The 17,983-nt window shown below is 43.0% G+C and overlaps 1 protein-coding gene across 1 annotated transcript in view; it reads left to right on the top strand.

Moving 5' to 3' along the window:
- Positions 1-4,818: 4,818 nt before the first annotated feature.
- LOC144721541 (receptor expression-enhancing protein 1-like) overlaps positions 4,819-17,983 on the top strand; it is a 43,036-nt gene continuing 29,871 nt past the window's right edge. Inside the window, exon 1 of the mRNA XM_078599226.1 lies at positions 4,819-5,008. Coding sequence (XP_078455352.1) covers positions 4,977-5,008 — 32 coding nt within the window. The 5' untranslated portion in view covers positions 4,819-4,976. The remainder of the gene's footprint in view (positions 5,009-17,983) is intronic.

Here is a 17,983-nt window from a genome sequence, read left to right as displayed (position 1 = left end):
GCATTGCTAGATGAACCACCACATTTACATTTAACCAGGCGACAGCTCAACGGAGACAGTCGTGTCTGGAAAATGCGACCAGGAAAATAGAAAAAAACTGGTTTTGCCTTGGGCAATGCGGTCTGTGTAAATGAGGCCAAGGTATGGATTGTATGCACCTACTGTGCACACTCACTGTTGCTAAGCGTTTGCACATGCAATAGAATATTCTGATGCTGCACAGACCACGCACGGTATCAGATGTTTAAAGTACGGTACTCAATTTCAACATCGCTACCATCAGCCATTGTCTATCTACTGCTTGATGAAGTCCTCTCTCGCCATCAACATCCCCCGTTGCCCACTGTTGCTACCGTGTTCACCTTCATTACGTGTACATGAACTGATATCTCATTCGCACCTTGCAAAATAGCCAAAGCAGAATATCCCTGGCTTCAATACTCCACGAAGCTTATGGGCCACAACCTTAAAGCACAACCGCACAAACCATGACAGATGATGCACAAATGTAAACACGTTAAACTCTGCAGCAGTGTGCGACTGTGGTTACCCTGAACAAGGCCATGGAACATATAACGTGACGCAATGCCCGATACACAAAACGGAGGTGGCATTATCACAACCATACACTCTGCTACTCCTGACGCAACTATCTGGCTCATCAACCACCACAATGTAAAATTACACTCGTTGCTCTACAAAGGAGTAGGAGGCGGTGGTTGTTGACCTGTCCTTTGGCTGCTATTGTCACCAGTCTCATCCGCAGACAATCGTCATCTCATACTGGTGTCGAAAAGCTGGTGTACGTTTATTGTGTGAGATGTGCACTGTGACTGATGGACACAAACCGAGCGTTGGTATTCACAAGGCAACGGTGGTGTGGTTTAAATCCTCCCTCAAGACGCATAATGTATCTCCTCTTGCTTGCGGTTCTCTAAATTAGATTGTCTTCCTAGTTTTCCCTCCCCTTGCCCGATAATACGTTTATGTTAATTTATAGTGCTTTAAATACATGCCTGGTGGAAAGGGGGCTTTATAAATGCAATTGATTAATATTATTAAGACTTTACATAATTCTCATACTGCATGATATAATGTACAGTATATATTGCTGTCCACGATACAATAATATACAGCTCTGATAATTCAATGCTCTGTAAAGGCCCTTTACCACGTCGTGTCGGTCATGAGGCTTGGTGTTGTTTGACCATACTTAACCACACTTGTCAGTGCGGGACGGTGAAATGGGAACGCACGTGGCATGGCCACACACATCACTCGCCACAGATTTAGCCGTGACCGGGAATTGAACTCGTGTGGCCAGGTTAACAGCGCCACCTCTCCCTCCATAGTATATTTTCAGGTCTGTAACAGAAACAAGCACTGTCATTTGAAGGACATTAGAACTCTTGCTGTTGCGCTGAATGGGCCCTACGGTGTTAGACGGAGGACTCTCACCAATAATTAGACATGGCAACCGATACCAAATGTGTTTAATAGGCTGTGACTGCTGATTCAACTTTGAAAGCCAAAACCAGTCGCGTGGCCCAGAGGTTGCTTGCTTAAACAGCTCCTGCAGGGAAATATTTGTCCAATAGACTAAAATATAATTATGCTTTTTTTCTGTGGCGAAACAGACTCCTATCGATATATTTTTCTTCTCGGTAGCCAAAACTTCCATTACTGCATTGGGTTGAATGCTAAGATTTATAAAACGCTCCATAATGAGACACCCCTCCCAAACCTGTACCTGGTGGGTCACACACACCTACTATACCGGATTAAAAGACGCACCCAGTTTGGCTTAAAATATAAGGACATTGTGCATCTTATAATCTGGAGAATACACTAATTCTTAACGTGTGCCTCTTCTCAAATACAATCAACTATCCTCAAACATGTACGTGTTTGTATTGAATACTGCCACGGTATTACGGTTAGCGTACTGGACTTTCAATCCAGAGGTGGCCGATTCACCAATGAACCTCCTTGCGTGGCAGATGAAACAATTGGATTGTTTCTCAAATTCCCCCCCCCCAACCCCATCTCGGCCCACCCAACTTCATCTTTCGGCAACCCACTTGTGGTGAGGTAAAGCGTGGGTACTCCTAGGGTACATCTACGGGCTATCTGACCATGGATTGTGGTAATGATGATGACTCCCACTTCTAAAAAAACACATTTTGTAAAATTCGTCTGCAGATAAAAAAGTACTACGGTTGGAGAAGCATCATCTTGATGAGATATTTCACTCCCCACAATTGTTTGGACATTAACTCCCACCTCTTCCAAGATGTTTTACGGATATGAACGACAGATAAAGTAGGTCAAATGCTCTCAAAAGCAGTTCTCTATAGTCCCTCGAGCGAAGACCCTTTCGCTGGCAGTGACACGAGCAAGTAATTTCAGAGGTGAAAATTAACTTTTAAAAATATATATCTATGATGGAAAACATTATTGATCTTAGTCACTGCTGACGTGGCAACGCGTGGCAATGCATGGCAAGCCCGCTGCGTGACTGTGTGGGTTTGTTGTTTGAGCCCTGGATTGCGCCTCGGGATTGTCCCATCAATCACGTGGCTTGCTCTTCTGGATTGTCTTGCGTGTAGGAATGGGTCTGTCTCTTGGTCGTGTTGGCACCTCCCAGGCAAACTCGCGTTTAAAGCCCTTTGTCCAATCCACTGCTGGGTGAAGGCCAGGAATACAACTTGGGTCGTCGGGTTCCTAGAGCAGTGCGCTAACCACTGCAACACCACTGCAAACCCTAATACCGTGCAGTACTGAACTCAACTAGTATGCAATATACTGAATATACATATACAAAGGATACATATATATTAGCACAACAACATTCAGTACACCTCAACCTAATCCACATATTGATGGAAACAGATTTAACACAATGCACTTACTGGATTATTGAATCTCGTCTGCTGCTACAGACATGTTTTTCTTGTTTAGGTTTAGTTGTGCTTTATTTTTGCATGACCTTGTTTGAAATGTCTGGTTATATCTCTATCCTTTCCCCGAATCGCGCCTTGAGATTCCCTATTGTTATCTAGACGCTGTATAAGTTACACTTATTTTTAGTCGTTTCTTAATCCTATCGGCCAAGCGAATTGTTTGACCATACTTCCCCGCGCCGGTCAGTGCGGGTTGGTGGTGGGCTTCCAGGACCAGTGGAAGAGGCCATTATTCGCCACTTGTGTTATAGCCAAGGTCGGGAATCAAAGTCAGGTCACAGAAGTTCACAGCGCAGACCTGGGAAGCTCAGCAGGTTGTGCGCCTGGGTGAGTGACCACGATGCGCGAAAGGCAGGCGTCGTAGGCGTACGTGCAGTAGAGGGCAGTGCGGTTAAATCCATTGTTGTTTTGGACACTCAAACCGCACCTTCGTCATCACGGGGTGTGTCACGCGTACCAGAAGCTCGTCAACACATGCCTGCCTACCAAATGTCCCCATTCGCCGTTCCCAGGCCACAGGAATTTTCCCGAAAACAGGCACTGCTCCAGGGACTGTCCAGTGGGGGTTGGGGTGGACTTCTGGGGATGGGGAGAGATGGAGAGGGAGGAGCGAACCTTTATTTTAGCACGACCTTGTTTACAGGGAGGACATACAAAAAAAACCGTAGGGGGTGTTGGCACATTTATTGTACCAACAAGTTTTGACTTGACTGTAAGAATTTTAAAAGCAGGGTATGAGCCTTCAGCAAGGGGCGAGGTGGGGGGGCGAGAAAGGGGGGCTCAGCCCCCCTATAGCCATTCCTCCCCGAAGTTACGGGACTGGCGAGAAGTGGCAATGTTGGTGCTGGTAGTCAGTTGGGGTATTAGGGATAGGGCACCAAGTAACTTAAGATACCCCTGATTCATAACAACAAAAATTAGGGGTTTTCAAATATAATCTTGAATTAAAATCCTACTAAATAAATCTAAAACACCGATTAATACAAATAGCTAATTCACCTCCCCCTTCTCTCGTTTCACTAGATAAATGTTGTCTTTACTGACTTGAAAAGTCCCCCAAAACAATATCTACATCTCTATTTTATGTCATTTAACTGAGATCGTATTAATTGACAGGGGGGGGGGTCCCCAAAATTATTTCTGCTTCGGGCCCCCTAAATCTCTCGGCAACACCACTGTTGATGTCACCGGTTAATGTAGTTTGCTTCAGACATTCCGCTTGGAAGTGTTGGTCTGAAAAGCCAATAAAGTGGGCTGCTGGATTTACAAAACAATAACAACAATAGAAATGCACGGTGTTTATTTGTAGAGGCACCAGAGTTCTGCTTCTTGTTTGGTTTCATCCACTTGCAGCTCACAACTTGGTGGTGGTTGTTGTTGTTATTGTTGTTGGTTGCGGTGGTTGTTCTTGGTTTATTGCTATGGTCGGTTGTTGTTGTGGCTGGTTTGTTGGATTTGGTGGGTTGTTGTGGCTGATTGTTGTTGTGGTCGGTTGTTGTTGTGGCTGGTTTGTTGGCTTTGGTGGGTTGTTGTTGTGGCTGATTGTTGTTGTGGCTGATTGTTGTTGTGGTCGGTTGTTGTTGTGGCTGGTTTGTTGGCTTTGGTGGGTTGTTGTTGTGGCTGATTGTTGTTGTGGTCGGTTGTTGTTGTGGCTGGTTTGTTGGCTTTGGTGGATTGTTGTTGTGGTGGGTTGTTGTTGTGGCTGATTGTTGTTGTGGTCGGTTGTTGTTGTGGCTGGTTTGTTGGCTTTGGTGGGTTGTTGGTGGTGGGTGTAAGAGTGGAGCGAGCAGAAGACGACGACACAGGCGGGGTGCGGGGTGGGCGGAGCGAATGTCGATGCCTCCTCGGGTCGCGCAGTTCTGACGCAACCATCACTACCACCACCACCGTAGTCGCCTCCGCTTCTTCTACTACTGCTGCTGCTGCTGCTTTCTCGACTACTCACAGCTTGCTGCCTGTGGGGGAGGTGATCCACGTTCTTCTTTACAAGCGCCGAGAGACAAATCCCCGAAGATGGTGTCGTGGCTCATCTCGAGGCTGGTCGTGTAAGTCTGCCTGCAACAGCGGCACCAGCATCATCAGCAGCATTTATTACATTACAACATCACCAAAACCGGATCCCTCTGGGGTACTGCGGGACTAGCGAGATGTGGCCTAGGCTTGGTTCTTTTTCTTCTTCTTCTTGGCTGTGCGCGTTCCTGTGTGTTTGTTTGTTGTTTCTCCGAACGAGGATAAGAGACGTGGAATGAAACATCGGCGATGCGTAATTGGCGACACGGTGGTTACGGGATGCTCGCTGCGTCGAGCGATGGGGACGTCGCGTTTGTTAAACCTCATCGCTTGTCGTTAGCCGGACTAAAAGTAAACATTTTGTGACTCGTTGTACACATCCACGTTACAAAAGCGTCGCTGGCAATTGCCAGTGGATATGCCGGGCGCGTAAGTTGTGAGGTGCCAAAACAGCTCGTTGTGACATCCGCGGCCGGGTGAGAAAGGGCCCATTTCTGGTGCCATTATTGGTCACGAGGGATGTTTGTTTTGTTTGTTTGACCCACACTTCGCCATGCTGGGTTAGTGCAGACTGGAGAAAGGAGGTGGATGGGATGGATGGGGAGGGAAGAAGAGGCCGAAGATCAGACGGGTTCACACAACGCTCGCCACAGATGTTTACACGTGGGCCTGGGAGTCGAACTCTGGTGGCTTTGGGTTAAAAAAACAGGGCCCTCACCCCCAATCATACACGTGGCAGGTAGTTTATGAATATTGTACCTTCGATCGGAATAACATGAAACTGCAAACTTTGTACTACAGTACATACATATACTGTTGATATTGGTCATACACATGTTAAACACTCGAATCGAAGTCGTTTGAAAACAGAGTTTTGTCTTAGTACCAAGGGTACACATACACCCAAGTACTCTTATAATTAAACAATTTACGAGTACTTGAGTCGTAACTTAGCAAGTCATAGCTTGTGTGTTTTGTGTGCCCTTCGTGATGGATGTTAGGAATGCATGGAGAGTAATGTGCGTGTGAAGTACACATACAATGAGTGTTATAGGCTAACGTTTTGAATGCTATTAACCCAGCCTTTCTGACTTGAGTTCGATTCCTAGCAATGGATAACATTAGTGGCAAGCGATAACTGAACTTGTCTTTTTCACCAACCCACATTGGCAAAACGTGAATTATAGTCAAACGCCCCCCATGACCGCGACCCGGTTTTGGGAGGCTTTCGTCCAGTGGAGTGTGGTAACAATGAGTTGGTGAAGAAACTCACGTTATATATACACACACAATATACTGTACATCAGATTGCATTGCTGACATGACATGCACGTTTTGGGTTTGAACCTGACATCGTCAGGCATTGACAAAGGTGTTGTTTTGTCGTGAAAGTTAATCATCATTTTAAAAATAAACACTGAGAACAAATGACGTGTGGCTCTATAATGGCAATGCGTCAGCACGGCCATATGTTTGGTCGGATTTTGTGATGATTGTATTTGTTTCGATTGTTTTAGACAAATAGATTACAGTAAATAACGGTTGAACGTCAAAGTTATACAGAATTGTATTTCTCAATGTGGATCAAATACTTTTTTGGGTGGAGTAATTGATGGTGCAGTGGTTAGTAGACTATGCTGTTAACCTTGCAACAACCTGACTTGGTGGCCAGTGATATCTGCTTCAATACTGCCCCCCCCCCACCTTTAACATTTGGCACGAACTAGCGTGGTGAAGTATGGTCAAACAATTCCATGACTTTCACATGGGAAGGCATAAATCCAGTGGTAAACTTACAAGTGGTTGTGTATTCACTACCATGTAATACTCGATTTGTAGTGAAAATCTAGTTTATTAGTTGAGCTAACATTCGTCCACAGTTTTGTTTGCCGAGTTAAATCCCTGGCCACGTTTTTGGTTTGTCAACAGGAGTAACATCGTCGTGATGAAGTTCTGTTCAACTCAAGCCATCTCGTTATGGTTTAGCCGGGCACTAAATCTCATTGCCCCATGTGCTGAATTTGCTTTGGATGGTGGAGTTGTTTTTGCAGCATTCATGGAAATTACACATTTCTTTGGCAGGAAATATATGAATAACTATACCTCCCAGTGGTCCTCACCAGGTGGCCCGTGTAGGCCATAATTTGTAAAATCCTTTAGTTTTATTCCACTCGCACATGGGACAATATCTCGAATATCTCGATCCCAGTCTTCAATATGCCTTGGTCAAATTGTACGTGTTTTTGGGATGTTTTCAAATGCCTGAATTTCTGGATCAATTTCCCTTTCACATTTACATTTCACATTTACATATTCATTTAAAATCCAATATAGTGCTGCATTTTGTAATGCTTTCTTTTGTTTCGTACTTTTCTTATTTTTTACTCATGTCTCCTCCTTGAAAGTCATACTTTTAGTTTCAGCAGGCGCATAGCTGATTATAAGTAAAATACTTGAATTACAGGTACAGTCATAATTTTACTGACCCTAGAAGTATGTACGCAGTCAGCCCAGGCTGGATTCTCAGATATATCAGTCGGGTAATTACAACCAAGAGTTACACATTTTGAGTGGCCACTCTAAAAATAAACAGTGTGTGGATAGATCAAAACTAAGCTGACAGTTGAATTGACAAAGGCATAGTTTTACTAGATTGACATGTGAATCTGTGTCAAAACACATTGACACCACGATATGCGTTACATTTAAAATCACAAACATATAATAACAACACACTTGTGTTATGTTTATATGTGGAATATGGCTAAACACATGACAATAGTGTGCCACCCACCGTCTGGTGATTAAGTGCAAATATTAATGTTGATGTCGTTATACATCACGAAATTCAAGGGACTTCAGACATATTTGTAATTGTCCAGACATGTATATCAGTTGAGTACCATTTATTTTGATATTCGTCATAATTGCGTGTTTCTATGCGAATTGTGCTGTTTGCGTCGCCTATGGCTTTAGGCATTTTATGATTGACGTCACTCCAGTGGTGTTGCAGTTAACATCTATAAACTAAAATATTGTCATAATTTTTACACAGTTTTTGTCAACTTTATTTTAAAGACATTGATGGACCAAATTAAATTAACTCCACAAATAGGCAAATTAATGACATGCAAATCTACTTTTTGGTCGTTTCAAGGTGTCTCCTCTCCACTAAAATCAAATTCTCGTAGTCACCGCCCACAGCGCAGGAGGGTTATTTAGAATGTGTCTGCTCTTGGGATTTCGCTAGCCACAAAAAACGGTTGTTGAATTGGCACAATTCTATTGGGTTAGTTTGAAGCAGGCGCTTTTTTTCTCTGTGCGTACAGTTCAGTGCTAGGTAAATCTTCCTCCCCCTGTGTGTGAGAAGCATGGATGTGTGGAAGCAGTTTCTTTTTTACCCATAGAAAAGAAAACATTGCCGTACAGTGCCTCAACAGTGAACAAAGAGATTTGTTTTCAATTTCCCGTTGGAGTAAAAAAAAACTTTTCATGGTGCCTGGCATGTGGAGATGATGCTTTTTCAACCGCACTATTACAGACAAACTCACCCTATTACGCGCTACTCCTGTTATCTGCTGGAGATGTTGAGTCCGTGAAAACTATTATCAGCGGACATATTTTTCGTGTTCCCAATTATTTGTGAAATTTGTTTAGGCATGGTTGAGTGGACAAAAATCGTCGATAACATCGCTGATAATAATACCTGCGTTTAACACGTAGGCTTTCGCATGTCCATTAACCTTTGGTCTGCCCCATAATCACCAAGATTATGGAGAGTTGCGTACTCTTACTTCAGTCCCTTCTCTTTGCGAAGGTGCTTGCTCTGCATATACCTTGTGACTTGTTTTTACACTGCCAGAGTAACATTTTTTACAAGCGATTTTTTTTTCCTTTTATAGGCAAGCCCTGTAATTTTGTCCAGATGCCGATTGGAATTCATGACCTTTTACGGTTGATGTTAGCTGCTTAGCTCGAAAAGGCCAACAGGGTGGAGACCATTGTCAAGAAAATGATCTGAACAAGTGGCACACGAAACAATGGGACATTGTGTACTGTTGAGGGGGTTTAAGGTGGCACGACAATATTATTCCGTTCGGAATCGATGGCGAGCTTTAGCATGAAAATAACCTAGCCTGCACCTGTGAAAAATGTCATTTACAATACATTAGGAAGTGAAAAATAGGCAGTTACTATTGCTTTGTTATTTTTCAAAAGTTTGATCAATTTTAGGAAGTGAAATGTAATTTATTACAAGATCATGTGTTTTTTAGAACATTATTTAAAACACTGTGGCAGGGTTGGAGTTCCACTGAAATGTAGTTAATAAATATGTATTCATGTCGGGTAAAAAAAAACACGTTATATTTATCTTACTTTTTTAACAAGGGAGATTTGTGGTGCTCAAGTATAGCAGAAATAAAAACACAAGACAAAAACACCAATATTGCAGAGAATGAGAGCAAGATTACCTTGCGAGCTAACATACGAGGTATTTAACGGTATGGTCCAACAAAAAAAACTGTAATTGACACAGTATTGGATTAACAATGTTCAGAATTAATGGAATTATTTATCACCTGTTTTAAACAAATTAAACTGAGGCATGAAGGCTTGTGCCTGTCATCCAGAATTGCTGAAGATGCGTTGAGCTAGTGTGTAAAATTAGCCAACTCTAGGGTAATTAGACACATGTTCAAACAACTCACATGTGGTCAAACTCCCAAGCCCGACATAGTGTGCAGAAGGGAAGCCTTTATATAGTAGTGGGTTGACAAAGGTGTGTAAATTAGTACCAAAATTGGAGAATATTGCTGCTGGGTTTCAATTATACCAATTTGTCTCTATCTCCCTCGCAAAGAAAATACTTCTCTTCATTGTCAGCCATCACGGCATTGCCATTTCTCGCGGTCATGTGATGCCACCACCGTTCATCGCACGTGGGCTGCTCTCATTGCCCCCCATCTCTGCAGTGGCTATCCTCTTTGAGTGTGTACACGTCTGCTTTGGCTGCCAATCGGATATATCAGTCAAATCAACCCGTCTGCTGTATTGGCCGTTATCCCTTCAAACAATATCTCCTGCCCATGTGTGTTCACAGATACACTGCATAACAGTCGATATAATTTATCTGGTTTGCGTTTGTTCCCTGATCATTGTACCTCTCCTCCTGTATCACGGGGGTTAAGGTTTCATACTCTTTGTTTTCTTCGGTAAAGTCACATAGGTAAAAGATTAAATAAATGTTACTTTACCGAAAAAAACAGAGTATGAATCCTTGCAGTCACGAAAACTTCAAATCTAGAATTGGGGGTTAAGGTTGTGCGTGAATGCTCCATTCCCCATTCTTCTTTGTACAATTTTTTTTACCTTTGTTCCATTTTCTTTGCCAGTCTTTGTATTTAAGATATTGCTGGCTTCTAAACAAAAGGTCATATGTCTATCTTTAAAGAGCTATTTGCCAACACTGGACTTAGCTTTGATCTTTTTAAACTGATCATGAAATCCATTCATCTTTTTAGATGCCATAGATAACGAGATAAAACAAGTTAAAGGTACAGCCCTCAAATTACTTGCTCAGGGCATAACTAGAGGAAGGGCTGCCACTACAGGGAGGTCTAGAGAACCCCTCTAGAGCACGTTTGACCCATTCTTCCATGCTGGGTAGACGTCTTGGAAGTAGTGACGAGTTTTGCCTACCGACTTAACTATGGTGCACCAATTTATACTGCAGGGGTCGACGGGAGGGGATTAAAAAAAAACCCTATTGTTTTAAATGTCATGCCGAAGGATAATCACTGTGATTAATTGACAACTTGGATGGTTTAATCAAAACCCAAAATCTCTTATTTTCCAATCAGATTGTGTGCTTGCCTAAATTGCCTTTACTGCCCAAGGGTGGACCGGTGGGTTTAATGGCTCTCCAATGGGACACAGATGGAGTGGAGTAGTCGTCGAGGTGGCCTTGTTTTGGGAGTAGAATGTGTCGCCCAGGGTGAGTGGTGGTGGTGGTGGGCCCAAAATACGCATTTTTATCAACTTAAGTATAGCGTCATTCCTGAAGTTATTGATTCGGTTTCAGCATATGTTACGCAACAAGCGTCTGTGTTTTTACATGATCAGACCTGTTCGTCTTTTCAAAATATTTTTAACACCGAAGTGTCTTTACGATGTACTGTGACGATGTGTCCTTCTAACCAACTGCAAGCAAGCACCTTTACCACACAGATTTGGGATTGGGTATTTATATTTAAAGCGTGGGCAAGATGTGATTGCGTGTCACGTCGCCAAGACATTAAAATCACCGATCATATGCGGTGTGATTTTCATAATTCTTGTTAAAATTGATAAGTAAAGTATGCTCCACCCTTTCTCAACATTGCTCCACTAAGCGTGCATAAGTCACACTTCAGTAGCCGGCAAGGTTAAAGAGCAGCGTTTCATCATTCTGTAATGGAAGTGTGTGAAGGCACGCTGGGAGACAAATGGGTGAAGGGTTTCGTATGACATGCACAGCCAGTGCTGCAATTCTTTTGCTCCTAAAACCAGTCGACAATTTCCTGTTGCTCTCTAAAGAACCATTGCCTATCAACCCCCCCCCCCACAGACTTGCATTCACAGTACAGTAACCCCATTCCAGCAGCTGTAACGGAGATGACCATGTGAATGTGCAGGCTGTTCTTGTCCATTTGCCTGGTTCAGCCCGTCGATAAAGCTCAGCCACGCTTTGCAGTACAGGCATCCAGATAAAACATTAGGATAAAGAGCTTATATAAACCGCTTTGGGTAAACGGCAAACGTGGACACATTGGGATACTTTCGTGATATCCGCCGCTGCGCCGTGGTCTTGCGGCTTCAAGATACTAGTTCATCTTTACGTTCGTTTAGAAACTGTAATCGTCTTTGGTCAACATGACGATGTGTAATTTGATATTGGACAGGTATTTTTGATTGCTTGAAAAATGCTGCAGTTCTTGTTTTGAATTGATTGTTTAGCTCGATACAATAATATTGTTGAGGCATATTTTAAGTTATGGTATTTTCCTCTGAGCATTGTATACTAAGCTAGGTGTTACTGAAGTTCTTTTAAAGTAGAAAATACGAGAATAAGTTTGACACGCATGAGCGTTTGAGGCTTACTCTCGCCTATTCTGTGCATCAGCCGTAGCAGTCCTCTCATTTTGGCTTCTATCATCGTTATAATCAGCCATGGTCAATCCACTGCTGGATGAAGGCCTTCCCAAACTATCACCGCTTCTGACGATTCCGCAATGGTAACATTCCACTCGGCACCTGTACACAAAACAATTTCTTCACTCCATCAGACACGTTCCATTCCTTGGCTGCTACTCTGTTATCATTCTTGAGCTTCGTCTTTCATCTGTTGGTTTCTATAGATGCATTTGAAGCTGAAGATTGCGTAAAATGGTTGACCTTGGGATTTTTTTGTTTGAGGTAAAAAAAACCCATTCCCTCTCAGTTTAATTCCCTCAAGCAGAACAGCGTACAATTCAAAGTGCTGCTCATTGGCCAACTGAGCTGTGCATTATGAGAGGTCAAAGGGTATTATAGGCTTGGTAATGGAGTTGTGTCCTTTGATGTGTGGATTAGTTGTGAAAGGCTAATCTTTCGCTTTCAGTGCAAATCGTTGACAGTTTTCGCTAAGCACGTGTAAAGTAAATACTGCTAGTTATGCAAAACTGACCCTTTTCTCTCACTTTTAAAACATTTCACAAACAATCGTGTGTTGAGCAAAGTAATAACTTCGTGTTATTTGCAGGAAAAAAAAATATTTTGTACAGAATTGCATGACATACGTTAAGGCAGTAACCGTAAGTGGGAGATGGCTTGAGCCGTGTCAGATTGGTTGACATTGTCAGTATAGTAACGAGTGGAATTCATCTACAGAAAATTATTGAAGAACTGAACAAAGAAGGCTGTAAAGTTTGGCCAAAGATAAACCTGAACAAAATGAAAGCCGTGTACAACAAATACGACTGAAGAAAACACAATTGTTGGAGAGACGAATGGAAAAGACGAGAGAGAGTAAGTAGAGTGTCTTGGGCAATTACTGACGGTGGATTGGGATCAACATGATGGATTAAAGAGGCAAGAGTGCATGTGGTTGGAGTATTTTTTTTAAAATTTGAAAATGAAAACCAATATTTTGCAAAACTTCATTATACTTCATGACTAAGAAACTGAAGGGGCCTTATACTGGACATCAATTCAGGTGTGTATGGATCATACACACGACTAGCAATGGAGCAGCAGACATTTGACAGTTTTCCTTGTTTGTTTCCATTTAGTACTACAGTCACCGTATATTTGTTCAACTTCTTTCGCACCGTACGTAGCCAACTGTGATAATCGTAGGTGCTTCTGCAACTTGAGTTTTGTTTGATCTGGAGGTATCTGCCCGAGCCGATTTTGCGCTGCATGGAATTATGTTTTGCAATATTTTTTTCTTCCTCATGTGATACAGGTGTTTTTGTTCAACAGATGTAGTTTTATTTATTTAGCTTTTGTCGTTTTTGGTGACGCGGGTCGCTCTTGTCAATGGCACTATCCTGGTCTCTTGAGTTCTCACCTGGTTTAAACAAAACAAACTTGACCTTGAAACCTGAAATGGGAGATCACATCCGAAATGATTTCCACCGTGGTTATTGAGTAACGAAATCAGCCCATGTGCAGGAGCAAGACATTGTTTCGCAAGGGGTGGCAACAGTGCAGGGGGGAGGCCTCTTCGCCCAGCAGTGGATAGAACACAGCAGAATGATGACGACGGTTTCAACAAAGCAACAAGTCATTAATTCACTTTATATCCGGTATGGATTGCGACACACGTCCTGGGGGTTTTGGCAACAAGCCACTGTAGGGAGGGAGGGTTTATAAGTAAAAAAAATTACATGAAAACACTGATTCACAGGGGTGGTTCCCTGGAGGCTGTAGCAAGGGGGAGCCAGGGTTATTGGAGGCAGTCATAGTGGGATTGTCCTGTGAGGTGCAGCCAAGCGTGAAGGCAGCCTCATCTCCAGCCGCCCTTTCCAATCATACCAGACAAGCATATTACCATTGACCTACCGCGCATGCCTGGGTCATGGAGATTGATTGAAGCGTCGTCCTCACTGCTCCCAAGTATTTTGCATTGGGGAAAAGTCCTGTTGTACTCGCACGCTTCCGAAACGTCTGCCGCGAATAAAACCGCGTACATTGTATTTATATATATATTTATTTTAAATATATGCTCCAGTCAACTCTCTAGACTCTCTCTCTCTGTGATGGCTTGTAAGCGATTTAGCCCATTCAGTTGTTTTGTCTGAGAGTTGGCGAAATGCAGATAACACTGTCTTGTATTGTATACGTTCGGCAGCTCAAGGGTTCGTGGAGTTGGCCTTGGTGTGGTGGTGGTGGAAGGGTGGCCTGAATAAAAAAAAGCAACACCGAAAATTACTAAAATGTTATAGTCGACTTTAAAAAAACACATTTTGTTTACTTGGCAAGAATAGTAGGTCAAGACTGAGAAATGTGTCAGCTGTTTTTATTGGGTTTAAAATTAAACGGTTTACTTACCGACAACACGTTTGTCACATGGCCACCGAGTCAATGGCACCAGACGGGTGAGGAGTAGCTAATGATTATTAAACCGGCACCTGCACAGTGATATAGGGGACCAATATCATGGATCCTATTCCCCACGGCTATCCGCGATTGCGTTCCTCTTATCACAAATAACCCCGTGGAAAATCTCGTAAATGTTCCGCGTGGCGACTCTTATCCATGAAAAATTGTGAATATTACGAAGCTGCTTCGCTTTGTATTTTGGGTTAAATCGCGGATAATAGGAAGAAATAGGGCCGCAGATATAATCGGAGTTTTCTTGGACCCTACAGCTGTCACAGATAACAGGAAGCACGGCTAATAGGGCCACGGATAAGAGCTGTTCGCCTGTACTGGATGTCATTTTCTTTTTGGCACGCACGGCTAATCCGCAACCCAGATAATCCACCCATGGATAATTATCATCTATAATGTAAATTGTTTGACATACAATAGGGGGATTAAGTCCTGGCACTATGGGATTTTGATTCCGGCCAAAGCTACTATCAGTGCCGAATAATATCTACAGCAGTCCTGAGCCCCCTGTCTTTCACCAACACATATTGACCAGGAGGGTGAGGTATGATCGAATAACCCCAATGACCAATACGGGGTGGGGGAGGCCTTCATCCAGCAATACATTGACAAAGGCCTGAGCATGAATTAAAATAAATTGGCATTGTAAGTTTAAACAAACCAAACCCTTTGGTGGCACGTGCCTATAATTTTTTACTTTGTACCCATAGTTTGAGCTGCACTGAATGGAAATTATATCCTTGCGGAGGCTGTGCAGATAATAGGTTGCTGAGCCTATCTCTGCAGTTATTGTCCTGTTGGCAGGGGAGATCTGAAACCACTCCGGTTTTCTCCCACATACAAAAAAATACTCGATGAACTGCTTAAAGATCCCTGAGGGAGACTCTCAGAAAAAAAGTATTGGCCATCATCGAGGGTGACCGAAAAACTCATATTTTAAACCGTATTATTAAAATTAAATGTATTAAAGTAATTGCCTTGCTCTCCACGGAAGCGGCGACAGAAATCGTCGTAACTCCTGCACATTTTATAATTGGTTTACGGTCTCCGCACCCTGACTCATGCCACGTTAAAGCGGGCGTTTTAATTTGGTGCTGCAGCATGGCACCACATACTTGTGTTTGCGTCTCCACAAATAGCTGTAGTTGTGAGGGTTCTGGCCACAGTGACATCTGAACCACGGTTTCTCATTGCTGAATGTGACAAAATTATCCAGACCAAAATAGTTTTGTCCTCTAGGGTGAAAACGGCCCGTAAGCTTATACCGCTTCACATTTCAATGCATGCCTATCACAGTAAACAAGTTTAATGCTTTCGTACTTGGCAATAGTGAGGTTTGTGTGGTTTGAGGTGGTTTGTGAATACATATATTTAATTATGATAAAAACAGTCCTTTGTCATACTGCTGCTGGTTAAAAGCTCCCAACCCCATGTCATGTTAGTCGTTGGGGGTTGTTTGACCATACTTTACCACTCTGGTCAGTGCAGGTTGGTGAAAGAGTGCCCATGACCGGTTCAGATATTACTTCCTCCTGATGTTAGCTGTGGCCAGGAATCTGGTTGCCTAGTTCGTAGCGCAGTGGGCTAGCCACTGCATCACCACTCCACCCATAAATACGTGTACAGTGCAGTGTCTGTAAACAACTCTGCTGCAAATATAAATTCACAACATAATAAACTCAGAAGCGTTTTCAGAAAGAAGGCAGCTTTTAGCAAAAAAATAAAGATCAATATTTTCCATTGGTAATTGTGTGCCTTGGCAAATGCATACCTGGTGTAACCTGCAACATTATTTTGAGTGGTCTACAAGTCATTGTCTCGTGCACAAATGCCAAGTTTTGGCTGAATAGCCTCTTGCAATCCAGTTATATGGCCTGATGTCAAATGCTGATATTTTTTCTTCAGTCTCTTCTTCTAAGCCAAAAGTCCCATTACCGCATGAGGTCAGATTCTCAGATTTATTTTCTTCATGTTTGGCTATTCTGTGCTTCTCCTCTTGTCACATGCACTGTCCTCGTATCCCATTTTCCCACATCATTATATCTCACTCTAGGTCTTTCTCTGCTCTTCTCTACACTGGTGGCATAGCCACTTGATTTTTTTATTAACCTTTCCTTTAAGCTCAGTTGGCCAGCTCTGATGAGAGGAGATGTTTCTTCTGCCATATCCGCTGTTGGCATCCACTAACCACGATCATCCTCTGCCATCTATGCTATTGTCTTCCTCGCCCACCCCTTTGTTTGTTATCGAGGATGTTTTTTTTTTAGATCTGCCATGCTTTGTGTCGGCAGGATCACCTTGAACAAGGGGCATCGGACGGTCTTGGTTAGATCAGAAGTTTAAGGACGAGTGTTTGTGGGTTGCACTTGTTCTCACCCTGGGTTAGAGGGACCCAGTACTAGCGGAGAGGTTAAATGTTCCACAATCCCCGTGAAAAGTGCTATCCCTCCGGAGCCCTTGAACCCTCTATTTTCATTCTCTCACACTTCCACATTTATTCCCCGTGTGTCACTGCCATACCCTGAATCAGACGTTGAAACGTATTCTTTCGTACTGCGTTTTGCAGAGATAAGTGACTGATTTTGGAACAATAATGATAATTGACATGGTGCAATTAATCCATGGACTTCACCAACAGATGTTCGAAATTGATGTCTGGGTTCTTTTGCCAGTCGACGGCACTGACGCCACTGTGACGAGATGTTAACTACCTTGCTTGATATGCAGGAGGTCATGGGTTCGATCCCGACCCTGACGCCTGTATATTTGGAGTTTGTATGTTCTCCCCGTAGTCGTGTGGTTTTTTTCTCCAGCTACTCCGGTTTTTCCCTCTACATTTAAAAACATGCGTTTAGAGCAGTGGTTCTTAACCTAGGGTGCACGCACGCTCTTGGGGTGCGAGATTCCCTTTTTTGGGGTTGCGAGACATGCCAGATTTTTTTTTAGAAGGTAAATCATCGAAACACATTAAGCACGAGACACATAAGTACAACTCCTTTGTTTCATCAAACCTATGTATTATAAAAAATATATACAAATTGAGAACCAAAGGGGTGCAATGCTGCAGTAAAGGTTAAGAACTACTGGTTTAGATTACTGTATTCGGCTGCTGTCAATTTGGGTATGATAAGCCACTCCGTTGAGCTATCATTTGTGACCAGATTGCTTCTGACAAAGAGATACATAGCTCAGTGGGCCTTACCTGGTAAAATAAAACATAGTTTAGTTTAGTTCGGCTGTAAACGGAGGAATTGCTTTGCCGCTGGTCAATGGTCCTGATGGGCAGATGGCCTGTAACTTCGTGCTGCAACTGTTTCTTCTGATCGGCAGTCACAGGTGGAGCAACGACAAACAATCCAAACTATTTAATTGAT

This window comes from Lampetra planeri, chromosome 12, assembly GCF_965212315.1.
Source record: "Lampetra planeri chromosome 12, kcLamPlan1.2.h2, whole genome shotgun sequence".
Taxonomy (NCBI): Eukaryota; Metazoa; Chordata; class Hyperoartia; order Petromyzontiformes; family Petromyzontidae; genus Lampetra; species Lampetra planeri.
The sequence above is the reverse complement of the archived record's forward strand: the minus strand, read 5'-3'. Positions and strand labels throughout refer to the sequence as shown.